This window comes from Podarcis liolepis (assembly GCF_965112155.1).
Source record: "Podarcis liolepis genome assembly, chromosome: 11".
Taxonomy (NCBI): Eukaryota; Metazoa; Chordata; class Lepidosauria; order Squamata; family Lacertidae; genus Podarcis; species Podarcis liolepis.
Window position 1 is genome coordinate 49,470,184 of NC_139565.1, and position 16,797 is coordinate 49,486,980.

The 16,797-nt window shown below is 43.1% G+C and overlaps 2 protein-coding genes and 1 long non-coding RNA gene across 7 annotated transcripts in view; 2 read left to right on the forward strand and 1 right to left on the reverse strand.

Moving 5' to 3' along the window:
• Positions 1–12,194, forward strand: part of LOC310689080 — a 58,776-nt gene extending 46,582 nt beyond the window's left edge. For both annotated transcript variants that reach the window (XR_014517286.1, XR_014517287.1), the window contains one exon: positions 10,135–12,194. This is a non-coding gene — a long non-coding RNA (uncharacterized lncRNA). The remainder of the gene's footprint in view (positions 1–10,134) is intronic.
• On the reverse strand, positions 1,661–12,570 carry SUB1 (SUB1 regulator of transcription). Of its 2 annotated transcripts, none has more exons than XM_083466341.1 (5): positions 12,452–12,570; positions 8,714–8,786; positions 6,314–6,433; positions 3,565–3,673; positions 1,661–1,971 (listed from the first exon to the last, which is right to left on the reverse strand). In XM_083466341.1, the coding sequence occupies exons 2-5, from the start codon at positions 8,783–8,785 to the stop codon at positions 1,892–1,894; spliced, it is 381 nt and encodes a 126-aa protein (XP_083322467.1). In that variant the 5' UTR covers position 8,786; positions 12,452–12,570; the 3' UTR covers positions 1,661–1,891. The 2 variants fall into 2 exon arrangements, with proteins under 2 accessions (XP_083322467.1, XP_083322466.1); XM_083466340.1 differs by lacking the exon at positions 12,452–12,570 and adding an exon at positions 12,201–12,361.
• Positions 12,571–15,536: 2,966 nt separating this feature from the next.
• The window catches only part of ZFR (zinc finger RNA binding protein), a 33,427-nt gene continuing 32,166 nt past the window's right edge, over positions 15,537–16,797 (forward strand). The window contains exons 1-2 of one of the 3 annotated variants that reach the window (XM_083465790.1): positions 15,537–15,987; positions 16,132–16,216. In XM_083465790.1, coding sequence (XP_083321916.1) covers positions 15,951–15,987; positions 16,132–16,216 — 122 coding nt within the window. In that variant the 5' untranslated portion in view covers positions 15,537–15,950. The remainder of the gene's footprint in view (positions 15,988–16,131; positions 16,217–16,797) is intronic. The other 2 variants (XR_014517236.1, XR_014517237.1) reach the window with 2 other exon arrangements.

Genomic DNA, 16,797 nt, shown 5'->3' on the forward strand with positions numbered 1-16,797 from the left:
AGTATGGACCTCCGGAACGAATTAAGTACTTAACCCGAGGTACCACTGTACACCAGCCAGAGTGTTTGAAATTAGCCAGGCGCCAAGTGAAGATGTGCGAGTGCCAGGAGAGCGCCTGACATCTCCACTGTCTGGAGGTGCATGCCTGGAGATCACTGCAATTTGACTGTTTCCACACACTAATACCACATCCTGTAGAATTCTATCGGCTATATTTTATCTGCACAATCAGAATGAATTTCAGGAACCAAAATGCTTTTTCTGGGCAGCCTGAGGAGAGGCAGTAAACAATGTTATAGGTAATGGTTGTAGGTTGTCTTCGCTTACCCCACCCCACTGCCTTGCTCAGTTGTGAAGTCGTCTTACATTATGAATGGTCTGTGTCGCCATTAAGAAAAAGGGGCAGGAATAGGCCAATATACATGTGGACTGCCCCTGGATAAAATGTCTTCTCTTTTTTTAATTTCTTAAAGCTCTTAACCTAGCTCATGAACTAGCCAGATGTTTAACTGATAATTAGGTAAAAGGGTAAAGGTAAAGGACCCCTGGACATTTTTTAAAAAGTCTTTCTTGTCAAAGGTGACTATGGGGTTTGCTGCTCATCTTGCTTGTAGCCAATGGAGCTGGCGTTTGTCCACAGACAGCTTTCCGGGTCATGTGGCCAGCATGACTAAACCACTTCTGGCGGAATGGAACACCGTGATGGAAACCTGAGCACAGGGAAACGCAGTTTACCTTCCTGCTGCAGCGGTTACCTATTTATCTATTTGCACTGGTGTGCTTTTGAACTGCTAGCTTGGCAGGAGTTGGGACAATGACAGGTGCTCACCCCATTGCGCGGATTCGAACAGCCAACCATCTGATCGGCAAACCCAAGAGACTTAGTGGTTTAGATCACAGTGCCACCCATGTCCCTACTGATAATTGCCTGATATTTTTTTCAAATGATGGACTGACTGTGATTAAGACTTTGGAATCGTTTTGCCCCCAAATTACTACTAGACATTCCGTTTTGGCAACTGAAGCCTTGGTTTCAGGAGCTATTGGGCACCTAGCTTTTGTATCTTGAGTTTCTAACACTGCAGCCACATACCAATGACACAGAAGAAAATATAGCATTTTTGTGTTAATATAGAATCACAGAATTGTACAGTTGGCAGGGACCCCGAAGGTCATCTAGTTCAACCTCCTGCGATGCAGAAATCTTAACTAAAGCATCCATGATAAATGGCCATCTAGCCACTGCTTAAACTAGTCCTCTTTACAGAGAAAGCATGGAAAAACAAACTTGCATTGCCTTGTGTTAAAATAAATACAAACTGACAGTTTTACCATAGCCAAAAAAGATAGAGGACACCACTGTTACAGAGAAACTGAAGAACAAGCGTGAATAGCCAGACCACTGCAAAAGAAAACTGATTTTTGGAAACATGGGCCAAATTCCTAAAGTACACTAGAAGTACAGGAATTGATTATATCTTCAAAGCAACACAGTAGATTAAATTAACTGGGAAAGTAAACTAAAAAAAAGTTTAAGCCTACAGTGGGTTACTTTTGTTTCTTGTTATTAAAGCAAACAAGGAATCTCCCTCATGTTAGAGTATTTCAGTCAAGAAGGCCACCGACAACTGTAACTTACTCAGAGTATTAATTGAATGTGTTTTATTTTACACCATGATGTGAGAACATAACACCTGTTTAATAAAAGTATACACATTTGTAACTTCACCCAGAATACACTTTTAATGCACATTAAAAAAAGCGCTCATCTTACAAATTGTTTTGCAATCCAAATATACAATAGCTTGGAAAACAAATAGTTTAGAAAATGAATGCCAATGTAAAAAGACTACTTAAACCTATAACAGTAGAGTTTCTGCATGGCTCATCTTTACAGTTTTCTTACTGCTTCATCAATATCAGTAATCTGTTCCTTCAACTGGCTCCACTGTTCTGGATTTAGAGAGATACCTAAAGTAAACCAAAACAAATCCTTGGAGGTTATTACAAATTCACATTTATGCTATAAACACACTTACGCAACTGCAGAATTCACAATGCAGAGATGCTTCAAGAGAACCTCAACTTTTGTATTAAAAAATGCAGATTTGAGGACAAGGAACTTGAAAGGTAGGATCTCAGAAGAGTTGGGGGGTCAAGGGCAATCAGCGCCTCTATGATCCAAGTCAAAATTTATGCAGTACAAAGTAGATAATCCCTCTTCAGGAATTCTACCAAGCCAAGTATTTACGCAAGACCAGAGAAACAAGTTACCTGGAAGTCACTCTTGACATGGTTCACTTGTAACATTATACACAGCAGAGCTTGTTGTAGTTAAGACTTCAAACACTCATCAAAATGTTACTTGCAGTTTCTCAGCCCAGTTTAAAAGTGCCTAGATATTAACAGCCACAGAATATTAAAGCAGATACATACCTAAGCCTCAAAGGCCTTAAAAGCTGGAGGGGTTGTGACATGCTGATTCAGCACACTGTTACCATCCAAACAACAGACTGAAGGATTAGTAGGACCAGTACTGACAGTACAATCCAAACAAACGGCTATTCAAGGAACTTTGTCTCCTTTTGACCTACTTGTTTCCTGCTCTTTGAATGGAAACCACACAGAGTGCAAACAGTATGACCAGGAAGGGCATACAGGACAGATATGCAAGTCAGCCTGCCCATTTATTTGCATTCTATGATCAGAATCATTTATTTATTTTTGTATTTCAGTAGGCATAGCTAGAGCACAGATCAGCTGAAAGTCTTGCACAGACAGTTTAAGGATCTACAAGACTGCATGATGTTCTTTCCTTTCTCACCTGCTCAGGCCTGGCATCACCTAGGATTTCTGTCAACAGGATCAAAACAAAACAAAACTGAACGCAGCTCAAAATTCACTTTGAGAACTTTGAGTTATATGCAATGCCAAAACATCATTGGGTGGGGATGCAAGGGAATGTGTGCAAAATGAGAGGCAGGTGGTGATCTTAAGTTAGATCCCTAAGCCAATAACCTAACGAACCTGAATGGGCACCAGAACTGCTGGGGCCAGAGAAACAGGAACCTCCAAATAGGTCTATGTCCAACCTGTCTGTATCTACTTTGAGGGTAGGCAAACCAAGAGCAGGGAAACAAAGGAATGTTTGGTTGTGTTCAGGTTGGCCACTTCACACAAACTAGTTAAATATAGTGTGACTGAATGTGAAAAAGGACAGAATCTGTATGCCTTTAGGAGCTGTGTAGAACAGGGAATTTTGGTAGATGTGTCTTGCTATGTCGTGTCTGGTATATCTAAGTAATACTGATGATGTGGAAGAATGGACTGTACTCCCAATCCTTTATTATTCTGTTGGGAGCTGCCCAGAGTGGCTGGGGAAACCCAGCCATATGGGCATGGTATAAATAATCTATTATTATTAATTATTATTACTACTACTACTACTATTACTACACCTAGTTACCCTGACTTAGATGTTTAGGTATGGGGCCCAAGAACCCATTATAGTGCATAACGTATTATCAAAAACTGTAGTCACCATGCAGACAACATAAGAATTACCTTTTCTGCCAGGTTTCATTTCACCTTCTTGATCCATCCAGTATTCTCTAATATCAATTAGGACTTTACCTTTAAAATCACGAACACTGACATATCTCATTTTACCAATCTGTCAACAAATTAGAGAACTAAATCATTATTTCACCAAACACATGATACAGCTCTTCAAGCACTATTAAGGTCTTGTGTATGATACAAAGACTAGAGTTTATTTTAGAGATTATGGGATCAAGTGTTTCTTCTCAGTGAAATCTCTTACAAATAACAAGCAACAACAGCTCGAAGAGACAGGAGAAGCCAAATCTTTCTGCAGAAGTTATTGCTAAACCAAACTGATTTATTTCCTTTTTCTCAGAAGCGTGCTTTTTTAATAGAAATATTGTCAAGGAATATAAAAAAAAACTCAATCACCTTCAGCCCTTTACTAATGAGGACGAAATCATCATCCTAGCCTTGGGCTTTCAGAAATATGAATCCACATTCAAATTGAAAAATAGGGTAGATACGCACAAGTTCAGTAAATTTTGATCTTCAAACTTATGCATATGTGAGATTATGATTAGCATCTGGAAGTAACCTTGAATGAAAGGCAATCAAGCTGATTTCCATTTCACCAAGAACAGCAAGGTATGAAAAAAGGAAAAACATATACATTACATTATTAGAATATGCTATTGTAAACCAAGTACAGTCGTACCTCTTTTTGCGTCCGGGATCTGTTCCGGAGCCCCGGACACTTGACGAAAGGGATGCTCGACAGAGCATCACTCTGCACATGCGCAAAGTGCAATTTAGCACTTCTGCATGTGTGGCAAACCCGGAAGTAACCCGTTCTGGTACTTCTGGGTTTGCTGTGGACGTTCGATGAAATGGACCCTAAACGGGGCGGACTCAAAATGAGGTACAACTGTACAGTGAAAATGTGCTAGGCTCCAACTAGAGGCCTATATTTAGCTTAGGACACCAAACCATTATGCAAGCAGTTTCAAGATTAGTGTTCAGGTTGCACCATCAAGAGAAAGAAAGATTCTGAAAGCATTAAAGCAGGAAACTGCAGCCTGCAGAATGCTAGTTAGAAAAATTGATAGCAGCTGATACTCTCAGAAGCCTAGCTTAAAAATAAGTACAGTGAACCATATTTTTTAAAAATATGGTGCAACACTTTTGGTCAAGGATATAACACTAAGTGCACCGAGATACAAAAGCACCTTCCTATAATTCTAAAATTATTAAACTGTCTGAAGACCCCCCAAAATGCCATACATATTTGCAGGATTGAATAGCTTCTGTATCTGTTGTATTTCAAAGGATTACCAAAATCTCTACCACTGAAGATGTCAAGAACATCTTGGATGTGCCTTGGCTATCAATAGTATAATCTTAATATATTTTGCAATGCGAGGAGTAACATCTGAAATGTTTTTAAATGTTGACTCCTATGTGCTTAAGAGTTTCAACATACACAACTAAGTTCCATTAGCTCAGGCCTCCTCACTTGCTATAATCTTCCCTTTTCTGCATGCAGCAACATCTCAATCCCATGCAAATGGCCCATGACCACTGAACAGGACTTTGAAACACACAGTTCCTGCCCATAGGCAAAATTTCCTACACCTAGCCCACTACCTCCACTTCTCTAACCCCCCCCCCCCGTCTCTGCTCCTTATTTGCTATCCTCACCAGCACCCCCAGACACTTCAATTACTTTCCACTCTCAGAGTAAACATGTAGAACCAATGGGGAAAAAAACTCCATGCAAAATGTTATTATAACAGTAATTTGCTTAAGATCACCCAACAAGTTCCTAGTTCTACTGTAATTTGAAACAAAAAGTTCCTAGCTCAACCAGAATACTGCTTGTCCAAAGTAGTACAAGAATGGATAATTACAAAATCAAGCTTTCTAAACTGCATACCTTTAAGAACACTCTTCAACCTTTCACGCTTGCTGCATAAGCAACTATCGGATCACACTACAGATAGTAGTGTTAAACATAACACAGACCATCTGGGATCCAGTAATCTTCATTTATTTGGCAACAGATCAGATGTACCATTCAAGTACAATTTTCAACATTTCCTTTCGGATTAAAGTTCAGTATAGTTTTTGTGTGAGCATCGCACGGGCATGGACCAGTTCCTCAGTGAAGCAGAATTTAATGTGCTTTCTACTCATGTCATTCATAGACAAGCTAAAATGATTTGACATATCTGTGCCAGTCAAATTAAAATTGCTCCCATATTTCAGTCCAGTAGCTCCCAGCAAGCAAGGCCACCAAACCCACAGACAGGAAAATACTGTTGCTTGGGGAAGTTCAGCTTCCTTCCTGACCCACTACTGACTGATCCTAAACAAAATCAATTTTACTTCTCCAGCTCTCCTACTTCACACCACTCCCTTTGTGTTACTGACACTGACTAGTAGTGGGAAAACTGTTTCTGCAAGAACATAAAGCTTCTGAGTCCATATAGCTTTTCTTTAGATGAAGGTCAGTATACTAATATAATATAATATATAAATAGCAGTTTAGGAAAGCTACAACTAAATCTGTTTGCCAATGCTTGTGTACTAGATGCTTGTAAATGGGTTTAGCTCACTGTCGTCTTAAGGATTCCAATCTTGCAAAGTTATGAAAACAGAACACTGGCTTTATTTATTTTCCTGATGATGACAGGTAAAATTCATGTACAACCCACAACACAAGAACTGGGGATCCCACCAACTACTCAAAGTAAGAGCCACTAGTTACCTGAAACATATTCTCATCTCTGTTGCTACTTTGCTTGGAGGAGGCGGCACCTTTGGAGCTTTCACCAGTCTTCTGTTTCTTCACAGGCTTTTCAGGCACAGCTTGTTTTTTCCTTTTCACCTTGACATTTAAAAATCAAAGTGAATTAAGAACCTACTGGAGAAGTAGTAGTTTCAAGTTTACACCAATATGTCTCTCCTCCCTCCCCGACAACAGTGTAGGAAGAGTGTTCAAATGTACTCAATATTTGATCAGAGAAAGTCCCAGGAAACCATTTAACAAAAAAGTACCCATGTTCACAGGGAAGACACAACACTGACATACAAAGAACAATTTTACTAAGTAAAGGCTACATTTTTCTCATTGTGGGAAACTAAACCATTTTTTATCAAGGTTCGATGCAGGCCTTAAAAGGAAAAAGAAACCTTATTTGCATCACTGCATACTTAAAATATAACCACGTTAAAGTTGCATCTACAGAAGGCCAGATAAAATCAATGTGAAACTGCAGCAAACTCTCAGAACAGTCTTGAATAGGGTCAATTGGCTTTGCTTTGTATTGAGAAACTTCCTGAGTTTGTTTACTCCAGTATCTCACTCTAGATAACTTGGGCTTTCCATCTCCACCAGAAACTGTGTAAATCCAGGAATTCCCTTAATGTTTGGCAAACTGTGTTGGTAAACAATAGGCACTTCCCTTCAATAGAAGTGTTGTTTGTACCAGCAGCTAGGATATCAACTTACAAATGAAAATGTAAACTCCCTTATGATTAACTGGATCAAAGAGATGCAAAATAACATTGCAAAATAATGTATGCAACTTTCTACAACATAATGTATAAAAGACTGAGGGCTGGCAATACCAGACTCGACAGCACTTGAAACCACAGCTCAAAAATGTTGCCCTTTCTGTCCCATCTTCTGCGACAAAGGCCAAACCAAGATCCCAATTCATTTGTGCTCAAAAGCTCCCCAAGCTATTTGACCCCGCCCTGATCTATGCTGCCAATCCTGAATACCTCAAGTCCAAAAAAACGGGCCACTAACCAAAAGAATATTAGTTGCAGGTACATAGGGAATTGCTTAAAAAATATTTAGATGAAAAGCCAAATTCACCTAATTGAAAATTCTGTGGCCTAGGGGCAGAATGAGGGGCTTTGAATGCATAGTCTAGTGCACTTACATTCTACTGGTTCAACAAAAACACCTTTGTGAAATTCTCCAAGTACAGCCAAGTAGCTGAGAGAAGAATCAGGCCATGGGCGGGATGGAATCCTGCTCAGAGATGACATTTCAGGACCAAGCTGATCATTTGAACATTAAGGTTAACAGTTTGCTGTTCAGAACATTTATCTGCAAGCTAGAGGGATCCATTCTTTCCAAGATTTCGTGGTAAACACTTCTATATCAAAACAAAAAAATTCCTTCCAGTAGCACCTTAAAGACCAACTAAGTTAGTTCTTGGTATGAGCTTTCGTGTGCAAGCACACTTCTTCACACGTGTATCTGAAGAAGTGTGCTTGCACACGAAAGCTCATACCAAGAACTAACTTAGTTGGTCTTTAAGGTGCTACTGGAAGGAATTTTTTTGTTTTGACTATGGCAGACCAACACGGCTACCTATCTGTAACTTCTATATCAGTTATGCTTCTCCATTTCCCCTCATCAGCAAGTGGGTAAAGCACCACAAATTAGTAAATATGCAGATGGTAAAGTTCTTTAAAATGTGAAGTAACTATACGTCAACATTTTGAGAAACAGCAACTGGGCTAGTACTTACCGCTTAAGTACAAAAAAATAATAATTCCCTGAGAGATTCATTCTTCCCCCACTTTACTGACTATGCTTGCTAAAAAAGCATTCAGCTACAAGAGAGCTATGCAATCTTCTACATGCCTAACTAGGTCCTAAATACCAGTTTAAGTGAAACTTGAAAAAGAAAAGTGCCCAGAATTGTGGGTGTACTTGAAATGAAAAGTCTTAAAGGGTCATTGCCTTAAAATAGGTTGATGTATTTAAAAAATACAAACAGAATAAAAAATGAACAAGTGCTGATCAAGATATCCATTCTGATCCAAATATTCCATAACTTTAAAATGAAATAAAAAATCATGAGTAGCACAAGTATGCCCTCAAAAGACTGACTCAATTAAAGAGAAGTGCATTTTAATTATCTTTTTAAGAACAAGGAAAGTAGATTTGTAAAATCAGCTCCCCTGAAGATCTATTTATTTTATACCGTTATGGCTTTTTTAGGCATATATGCAAGTCTTAGCCATTTATACAGTTCTCTGTATAAGTAGAAAGCATAAACTCTAAAATTAGTTTCTGGGTGGCTTATGCCACTGTTTTATTCTTGCTCAATATTTTGTGTATATATATGGAGAGAGAATGAATCACCTTTTTGTCAACTTCACTGTCCGAATCACTGGCAGATGAGCTTGAAGACACAAGTTCTTTTGATTTCGGCATTCTAAGAAGGAAAGAAATGTTGTTGTTGTTTTTAAAAAAGCTTCATACACTAAGTGATTGTTAGAATTTCACACCCCCTCCCATCAAGCAATCTCCTCCATCATTGTCATTTCACACACAACTGCTCTGAAGTTCCACTGAAATTAAATGGGCTTCAAAGTAATATTTAAGAATTGGGATACGAGCCATATCTTGGCATTGGGCTTACCATTGGGGAAAAGTGGCATAATAAATGACTATGGAGAGAAACACAAAATGCTTGGTTGTTAGGTAGCTTAGATTTTAAATAGGGTTAACTGATGTCCTCTCTGCTTCTGAGACAGTGAATGAGACCCATATAGGATGTTACTTTATCTTAAATCAATAGTATTAACACCTTGCAATCCTATCCAACTGTTGTTTGAAGCATATATACTGTTATAGTCTGATAGAGCTGAACTTATTCTTCTGTTAGAGCAAAGGCAGAGAGATGGATATGACTTGCATGGAGAAACAGTAGGGATCAGGTTACTTTAGACCTTCTGAAACAACGTAGCAAATAAGAGACAGCAGTAGGTAAAAATGTATTTGTTTTAGAAGAGAGCAAACGCCTGTACAGTGGTACCTCGGGTTAAGTACTTAATTCGTTCCGGAGGTCCGTTCTTAACCTGAAACTGTTCTTAACCTGAAGCATCACTTTAGCTAATGGGGCCTCCTGCTGCCGCCGCACGATTTCTGCTCTCATCCCGAAGCAAAGTTCTTAACTCGGGGTACTATTTCTGGGTTAGCGGAGTCTGTAACCTGAAGCGTATGTAACCTGAGGTACCACTGTATTTTCAAGGATTGTGAGGAAGCTGATCCGCCTCACAGGTGGTAAGGTTTAATAGTAAATAATGCACTCAGGCAAAGCTGGGGTGTTATGTACAAATCCTAACAAGATGTGGCAGAGTACAGAATGTATCACACCTTTGAATAAATGCTTTTGCTTATGAGTGAAGCTGAAAAAATATTCTACAAAATCTAAGTGATAATTTGCAAGTGGCTTGACAGAACCGATGGATATGTTCTGTGAAATACCAATTTGTTATTTCAGTTTCAGAATGAAACAAGATGGCTGTGTTCTAACTCTACTGCTGGAGGCAAGATGCCTCTGAATATAAACTGCAAGGAAATTCATCACAAGTGCATCAGGTGCTGCTTGCGGTTTCCCCACAGGCATCTGGTTGTCCACTGGGATAACAGGATACTGGACTGAATGAGCCTTTGGTCTGATCCAGCAGACATCATCTTATGTTGCCCTACATATATCAGTTATCAGGAATTCTTCCCACTTAACCCTTTAAAGAACCTCTGGCTCTCTCTCTCTCTAGGCAAGGCGTGGCTTCCGATTCCAGCTCCAAAAGATAACACATGGGAGAAAAAAACAAAGCAGTTAAATATGCAGCTTCATCAGAGATCATACAGCTTTTCTCCAGGTAAGTATATTTGCTTGACCATACCACACCAATGACATGTTTAACTTCTCAGAAAAATTAAACAAGCAGGCTTCAGGTGCTTCACTTGGGCAATTAAGGGGAAAGGCATTTATTATGTTTATTATATCCAACCTTTCTTCCATCACAAATTTATTGTGGTATAAATTTGAGTGAAATATAAGAAACATGGGAAATGGCAGATGGAAGTAATAATAATAATTTATTATTACGGTCAGACCAGCTTGTAAGGAATAAAAAGTAGTAAAATAGCCAGAGCCCAGCAGTTTCAATGCAAATGGGAATACCATATCAAGGCAATTAAAATGGATTAAAAAATAGGAAGAGACAAACACTAGAAATAAAGATATGGAGGGCAGTATAAAGAAGACAGGTAGATCCCTGGATATTACAAGGGACGAGTCCTGGGGGCAGGAAGATTAACAGGATAGGCATACTGAGAGAAGAGGGTCAAGACTGAAAAATGCAACTGGTATTCTTGGGAGGGGGGAGATGCAGAGCATAGGGTTATGTTTAACAGAAACCTACCCACCAATGTCTGGGATAGCACAGCCCTGTCATTCATAAATACCTCTGGTTTAAGAAGAAATCTGCCAACCTATGTTGAACCACTACAGGCTTTCACACTAGCTTACCCAACTAAATAAAAACCCCCGTATTTGTTGGCCTCCTCAATTTATTTGCAGGAACATCTGAGACCCACCCACATGACGACAGAATGTCTGTAAGTAACACGCCTGTGTTACATCCCGTCTTTCTGGATTCAGAGGCATGTGCTACAGCCATACTGTATATGAGTTTCTCTCACTGTATGAACTGTGAAGGTACAGTGAGAACTTTATGTGCTGTTACCACTTAATTCACCAAGATTTTCAAAAGAGCAAAAGGGAAGAGAATTTGGGAGGAGAGAGGTGATGGCAAGATGAGCATATAGACCTGTGTGCATGTAAGTCTATTGACTAAAGAGGAGAGGGAGCCAACAGATGATGTAGTGCAGCTCCATGTGTAAATGTAGAAGGAAAATGAACTTGGAATAGGCTAAAATGTGACTAAGCCCATGGTTACAAGCAATACATCGTTACTGTATGTAGAGTGCCATCCCACACCTTATGTTCTGATACTGCTCCAAATTGGGGGCAACAGACCAGGGGGCAGGCTTGGCTCTGCCATTGACTTGCTGAGCTTCTTGGTGCCTCAAGTCCTGTGCCACATGGGGCACCGAAGGGACAAAATGGCCACTCAAGAGGCGGAGGATTGAACAGGAAGGTGAGGCTACAACACAGGGAAAAGCAGATGGCGGGTCACTTAAAATGCAGAGAGCGCGTCACTGTTGGGGCCAAGGTATCCTAGAAGGTGCCATGGTTTTGTTGGGGGGGGGTCCCTTCATTTGAGCAAAAGGAGAGAGACAGTGCAGCCCAAGGCCCCAGTAACACCCATGGGGAGGAAATGCGGGAGAGGAGCAGGTTGCAAGAAAATCAGAGAACTGTTTGGTCGCAAGGGACCCCGAGGGTCATCTAGCCCAACCCCCTACAATGCAGGAACCGTTTTGCCCAGCGTGGGGCTCGAACCCACGGCCGTATCGTGCTCTGCCGACCGAGGACCCGTAACCAGCCAAGATGAAGATGGGGAGAGAGAGAAAGACAGACAGACCAGACCACAATATGGAGGTCCAGAGACGGCGGCTTTAAGACAGCCGTGTAGATGAAGCCGGGGAGGGGGAGGGGAACCTGGGCCAAGGCGGTGAGGTGGGAATCCCCCCAGGCCAAGCAGAGCTGGGGGGCGGTTCCCAGCCGCCATTTTCTCCCTCCCTCAGATGCTTTCTCTGCCCCCTCCCTTCCCCAACATGGCAGCCTCTGGGCTGCTGCGCCGCCTCCGCCTCTTCCCTCAAGTTTCCCTCCACCCCTTTTGAATTAGGGAATGGGGAGTCCGAGCACGACCCGCACCGATAGGGAGCAGTTATTTGCCCCATGGCTCCCTCGCTTCTCAGGGGTGAGCGTCGCCGCCGCCGACTCTCATTTCAGGGACTCGGGTCCCGAGGAGCCCAACATGGCGGCTCAAACCGCCGCGCCGCGCGCGCAGGCGACAGCGAGGGGCGAGAGTTCCATTCGAACGTGACCCCCCCCCCCCGCAGAAAGAGCCACGGGAAGAGGGATGGGGAGCGCGCGCGAGGAGTAACGGAAAAAGCGGCACTCACGTTCCACTCAGAGCCCTCTGCTCTCACTGCCTTCCTCTCGGCTTGCCTTTTCTATCCCCGCCCCACGCCAATGCAAAAGCGGAAGTGACGTGAGCCCCGGCGGCCCGCCCACTCCAAAAGACCGCGTGAGGGCGCACGCACGCCGTGCGTGAAGTTAGCGCGCTGGGCGCGCGAAGGGCGAGAAGCGTTTTAAGCTTGTGGGTGACTCGTGGGACGTAGAAATGCGTGCAGCATCAACCATCTTAAATAAAAAAAATTAAAAATCGAATATTTCATTTATTAAATACATTTTTCAAACCCTCAAAAAAACACAAGATAAAACAGAAAAAAATCACAGCACTGATTTACAACATACAACGGTTAAAACATTGAAACTGGTTTAGGTCGCCTCAACTTTATAAGCTTCTGGGTAGGCTTGTCTATAATGATTCCAGCAGGCGTGGAAAGGAGTATAGCGCCGGCTTGATCTTAATACAATAGACAGGGAATTCCAAAGTGCAATGTACTGCCACACTGAAAGTTATTACAAATGTGGAGTGGGTAGTATGTGGCACTTGTATGTTCAAAGCATGTAACTTGTATTCTATGAAAGTTTATCATCATCACCATCATTCTATATTTAAAGTAAGAACAGCTACAAACATGGGAATGCAACCATTAATAAGCTACCGGTAATTACCGGGTAAACATTGTTATAATTAAAACTTATATTTTAAAAATCTATTAATAGTTCCTGCTATAAAAAGTTGTTCGTCTTTTGAGGTGCTGCAAGACTCCCTTGTTTTTGCTGCAATAGGCAAGCAGAGCTGCCACTCTGGAATGGGATATGAATGCCCCTTGCTCCAGCCTCAGGTTGAGAGAACATGAATAAATAGAGGAGCCTTCAGACTGTATTAGTCAGTGCTTTGTTTTCTAGAAAAAGAGATGCCTGTACTCTGTAAGTGCCACACTTTTTAACAACAAGAAAAAGAGGTGCTGTACTGCATACCATTGAGTACCCCTGAAAAAAGTCCTGGTATTAGTGTTTCATTTTCTGCAACTTTTAAAATTAAGGTCTGTAGGAGTACCTGAAGAACAGCATACCTGAGGTGTTGACTCCTAGAGAATCCCAAAGCCAACAAAATACAGCTTGTAAAATGTTCAAACGTTGGGAGAGAAATTGGGTCATTCATTGCCAGCAATGCCATAGAGAATATCCCCTAAGTGCCAGTATTGTCAATTTACACCCTTGATGTGTGCTTGGATTTCCCATCTTAGAAGCAGAGCCAAAGAGCTGTCCAGCAGCATTTTGACAAGATGCAATCGCTAGGAAATCATCTTCACAGAGTGACATGGAATTGAGTAAAATGAGGTGTTGCAATATTAAGTGCCAAATTAAGCAGTTTTATAGCTGTCTTTGCTGTTCCACCACCTGCTTCCTTTTATTGCACCCTATCCAGAGCACATACTAGTTTGTTTCCTTCTCCTGAGTAGGTTCAGGGTGGGAGGCTTTGAGGTATCAGACATGCACGGATCATCCTGATCTAGACTTCTGCTCTAAATCACCACTGTCTCCACACTGTGGGTTAAGTGTGGAATTTCTGGAGCTTATATGAACCAGTTAAAACATGGAAATGTCTGAATCTGTAATCATACCACATTAAGCATCTTCCAGGGTGTAGTCTCAGGATGTTTGGCAAGCTCCACTAACTCCCCTTACTCCCTGTACTGGGCCTGGTAATGGGGTTCCCCTGCCCTACAGTGTTCTGGCTCCAGGCTGGTGCTGACTAGAAGATGGCAGATTATTGTTGTACACCACAAGTGACTCAGCAGTGGGGGCGTAAGGAAAAACCACATTATGATTTGCAAGCTGGAAAAAGAACAGAACTGTGAGCTTGAAGAAAGGTCCTTGAATCCCACACAGCAGCTTGGTAACAATGGCACAATTATTATCCCTGGAGAGGCTGCAAGGGAATACTGATGTGCAACTGAAGTGGGGAGTTGGATATTGCTGTCCAATAACAGTGTTATAGCCATAATACTGTAATAAGAGATCTACCAATAACAATTAAATTTATCAATCATATTTGTTGTAAACAAAAATATGCCCTTTTCCCTTATGGGGTATCCAAGAGCCCATATAGAGTCCTTACATAGGTTCCCTATTGGTAGGAGAAAATAACAGAGGCCAACCAGAGAATATTGAGAAGCAAAGCAGCTATTGATCTGTTGCAACAGGGTGCTCCCCTCCCTCGCAGGAAAGGAGGAGGACCCACAAAAATGCTGTGCAAGGGCTTATAAAGACTTTGGAAATTCCCATCCTGTAGATCAAGACCACCCCCAGAAACATCATACATGCATCACAGAAGGGGTGTAACCTAAGACCACCCCTCAGATACATCACAGAAAAGGCGGTCTAAAACAGAACATTTGCATTTTGTTTTTCTCCCGTCGCTTGTTTATTTCCTGTCTGGCAGGTTACTTGATTGGATTGCCTGAGGAGCCTGGCCAGTCTTTCATAATGATAATTATGAACCCTTATTCAAACCCTTATTCAAACTCAGACATACCCTTAAGACAGGATTTGTGAAAGAAAAGACAATGGGGAGGTTTTTCCACTTTGACCATGCAGAGAAACATTTGCTCAGTTTAGGAATCAAAAAATGGCTTCAGGTCAGTCTTCCTGTGCTTGATCTATGTGTGTGCACTTATGAACATTACCATATATCTAGACCTCAAAATTCCTATCACACAATGTATCTGAGAAACACAATTTTAGTCCTACTGACCATATCTTTATTAGAGCACTAAATTGCAAAAATGGGTCACAATTCAGCAGAAGTACGATATGCTTACTTAACCCACTGGTATCAATGGCTTAAACAACGCTAATTCTGCACTGGATTGTGGGCTTCTCATCGTGAGCACTTTTGGGTCAAGTTTCTTTCAAACAAGTCTGGAGTGTCTCCGTGTGATTTTACTAACACAACACAGTGCACTCCACTTCGTAAAAGGCCGGGTAAGGAAAATGCACTGGAATGGAGAAGAAACCGCGCCCTGGCCAGAAAACTACGTTTCCCGGCAGCCTCCGCACGCCTCGTGCGCACGCGCCGAAAGTCTCCGCCCGCATCACGTTCCTGCCTCGCGGCGACCAAGAGAGACCCAAGAAGGACGGCGGGGGAGGAAGGAGAAGAACTACATTTCCCGCCGTCCCCTCTCCCTGTTTTACAACCTAGCAAGTGCCGCGCATGCGCCACGGAGAGGCCTGGCTCCTCAGTTCGCCCGTTGAATCCTCGTAGGTCGGTCAGTCGGTCGGCGGGCGGCGTGTGGGAGGGGAGAGCCAGACGAGCCAGCGACCTGCGCGCCTGCCTGCGACGGTGGTGGCGGCGGCGTCGGAATCAGTGAACCCGGAGCAGCAGCTGCAGCAGCAGCAGTAGTAGCGGCGTCGTCCTCGGAGCGGGGCGAGCGCCGGAGGTAGAGAGTGTGTTTCCACCGCCGCCATTTCTGTCAGCCCGGACTCATGATTCCCATATGCCCGGTAGTCTCTTTCACCTATGGTGAGTAACGGCCGCTTTGGCGAGCCGGTCGGAGGGCGGCATGGAGGGGCGGCGGCGAGGCGGCTCTCGCCTCAGATGTGCTGGTTTTTGACAAGGCCCCTCTCTCTTTTTCTCTCTCCTCTCCCCTCCATGTCGCTGCTGCAGTGCCCAGCCGGCTGGGGGAAGATGCCAAAATGGCCACCGGCAACTACTTCGGGTTCACCCACACCGGGGCTGCTGCCCAGTACAGGTAAAGAGAAGGCGGGCGGGCGGGGGGGGGGTGTTTCCCCGGCCCCCCTTCTTTCCTGGCGCAGCGGAGACCTTGGAGAGGAGATGCGCGCAAACGCCGGCACGTGTGCGTGCTCGTGCGGAGGTGTTCCTGCGTGTTGTGTGCCGCGACGGGGGGCGGAGCCGGCGGCGTCAGGCCTGCTTCGGGTCGTGCATTGGAATAAGGGCTCCCCATCCTGCCGTAGGGCTGGATCCGCCTCCTCCTCCCCTCCAGCCTGGTGATTCTGCCGCCGCCTCTCCTCTCCGCCCTTCCAGCCCCATCCTGCGCATGCTAATGAAGAAGCCTCTGGTAGCGAGAACTATACGGCAATGGAACAGACTCTGCTGGAAGGATTCATTCGCCTTCCTTGGAGGCTCTTAAGCAGAGGTTGGAGCATAGCTGTCAACTTTTCCCTTTTCTTGCGAGGAATCCTATTCGGAATAAGGGAATTTCTCTTAAAGGGAAACATTGACAGCTATGGGTTGGAGGGCCACCTGTCATGGATCATCTTGCTGAGGTTCCTGCATTGCAGGGGGTAGGACTAGATGACCCTGGGGATCCCT

Bases quoted from the DNA above. Each gene is read 5' to 3' on its own strand.
- SUB1 (XM_083466340.1), bottom strand. From the start codon at position 12,226: ATGGGGCAAATAACTGCTCCCTATCG. The intron at 8,787-12,200 runs GTGCGGGTCGTG...TTTCCTTCTTAG, and splicing joins CAAATAACTGCTCCCTATCG to AATGCCGAAATCAAAAGAAC. The intron at 6,434-8,713 runs GTGATTCATTCT...TTAAATGTCAAG, and splicing joins ACAGTGAAGTTGACAAAAAG to GTGAAAAGGAAAAAACAAGC.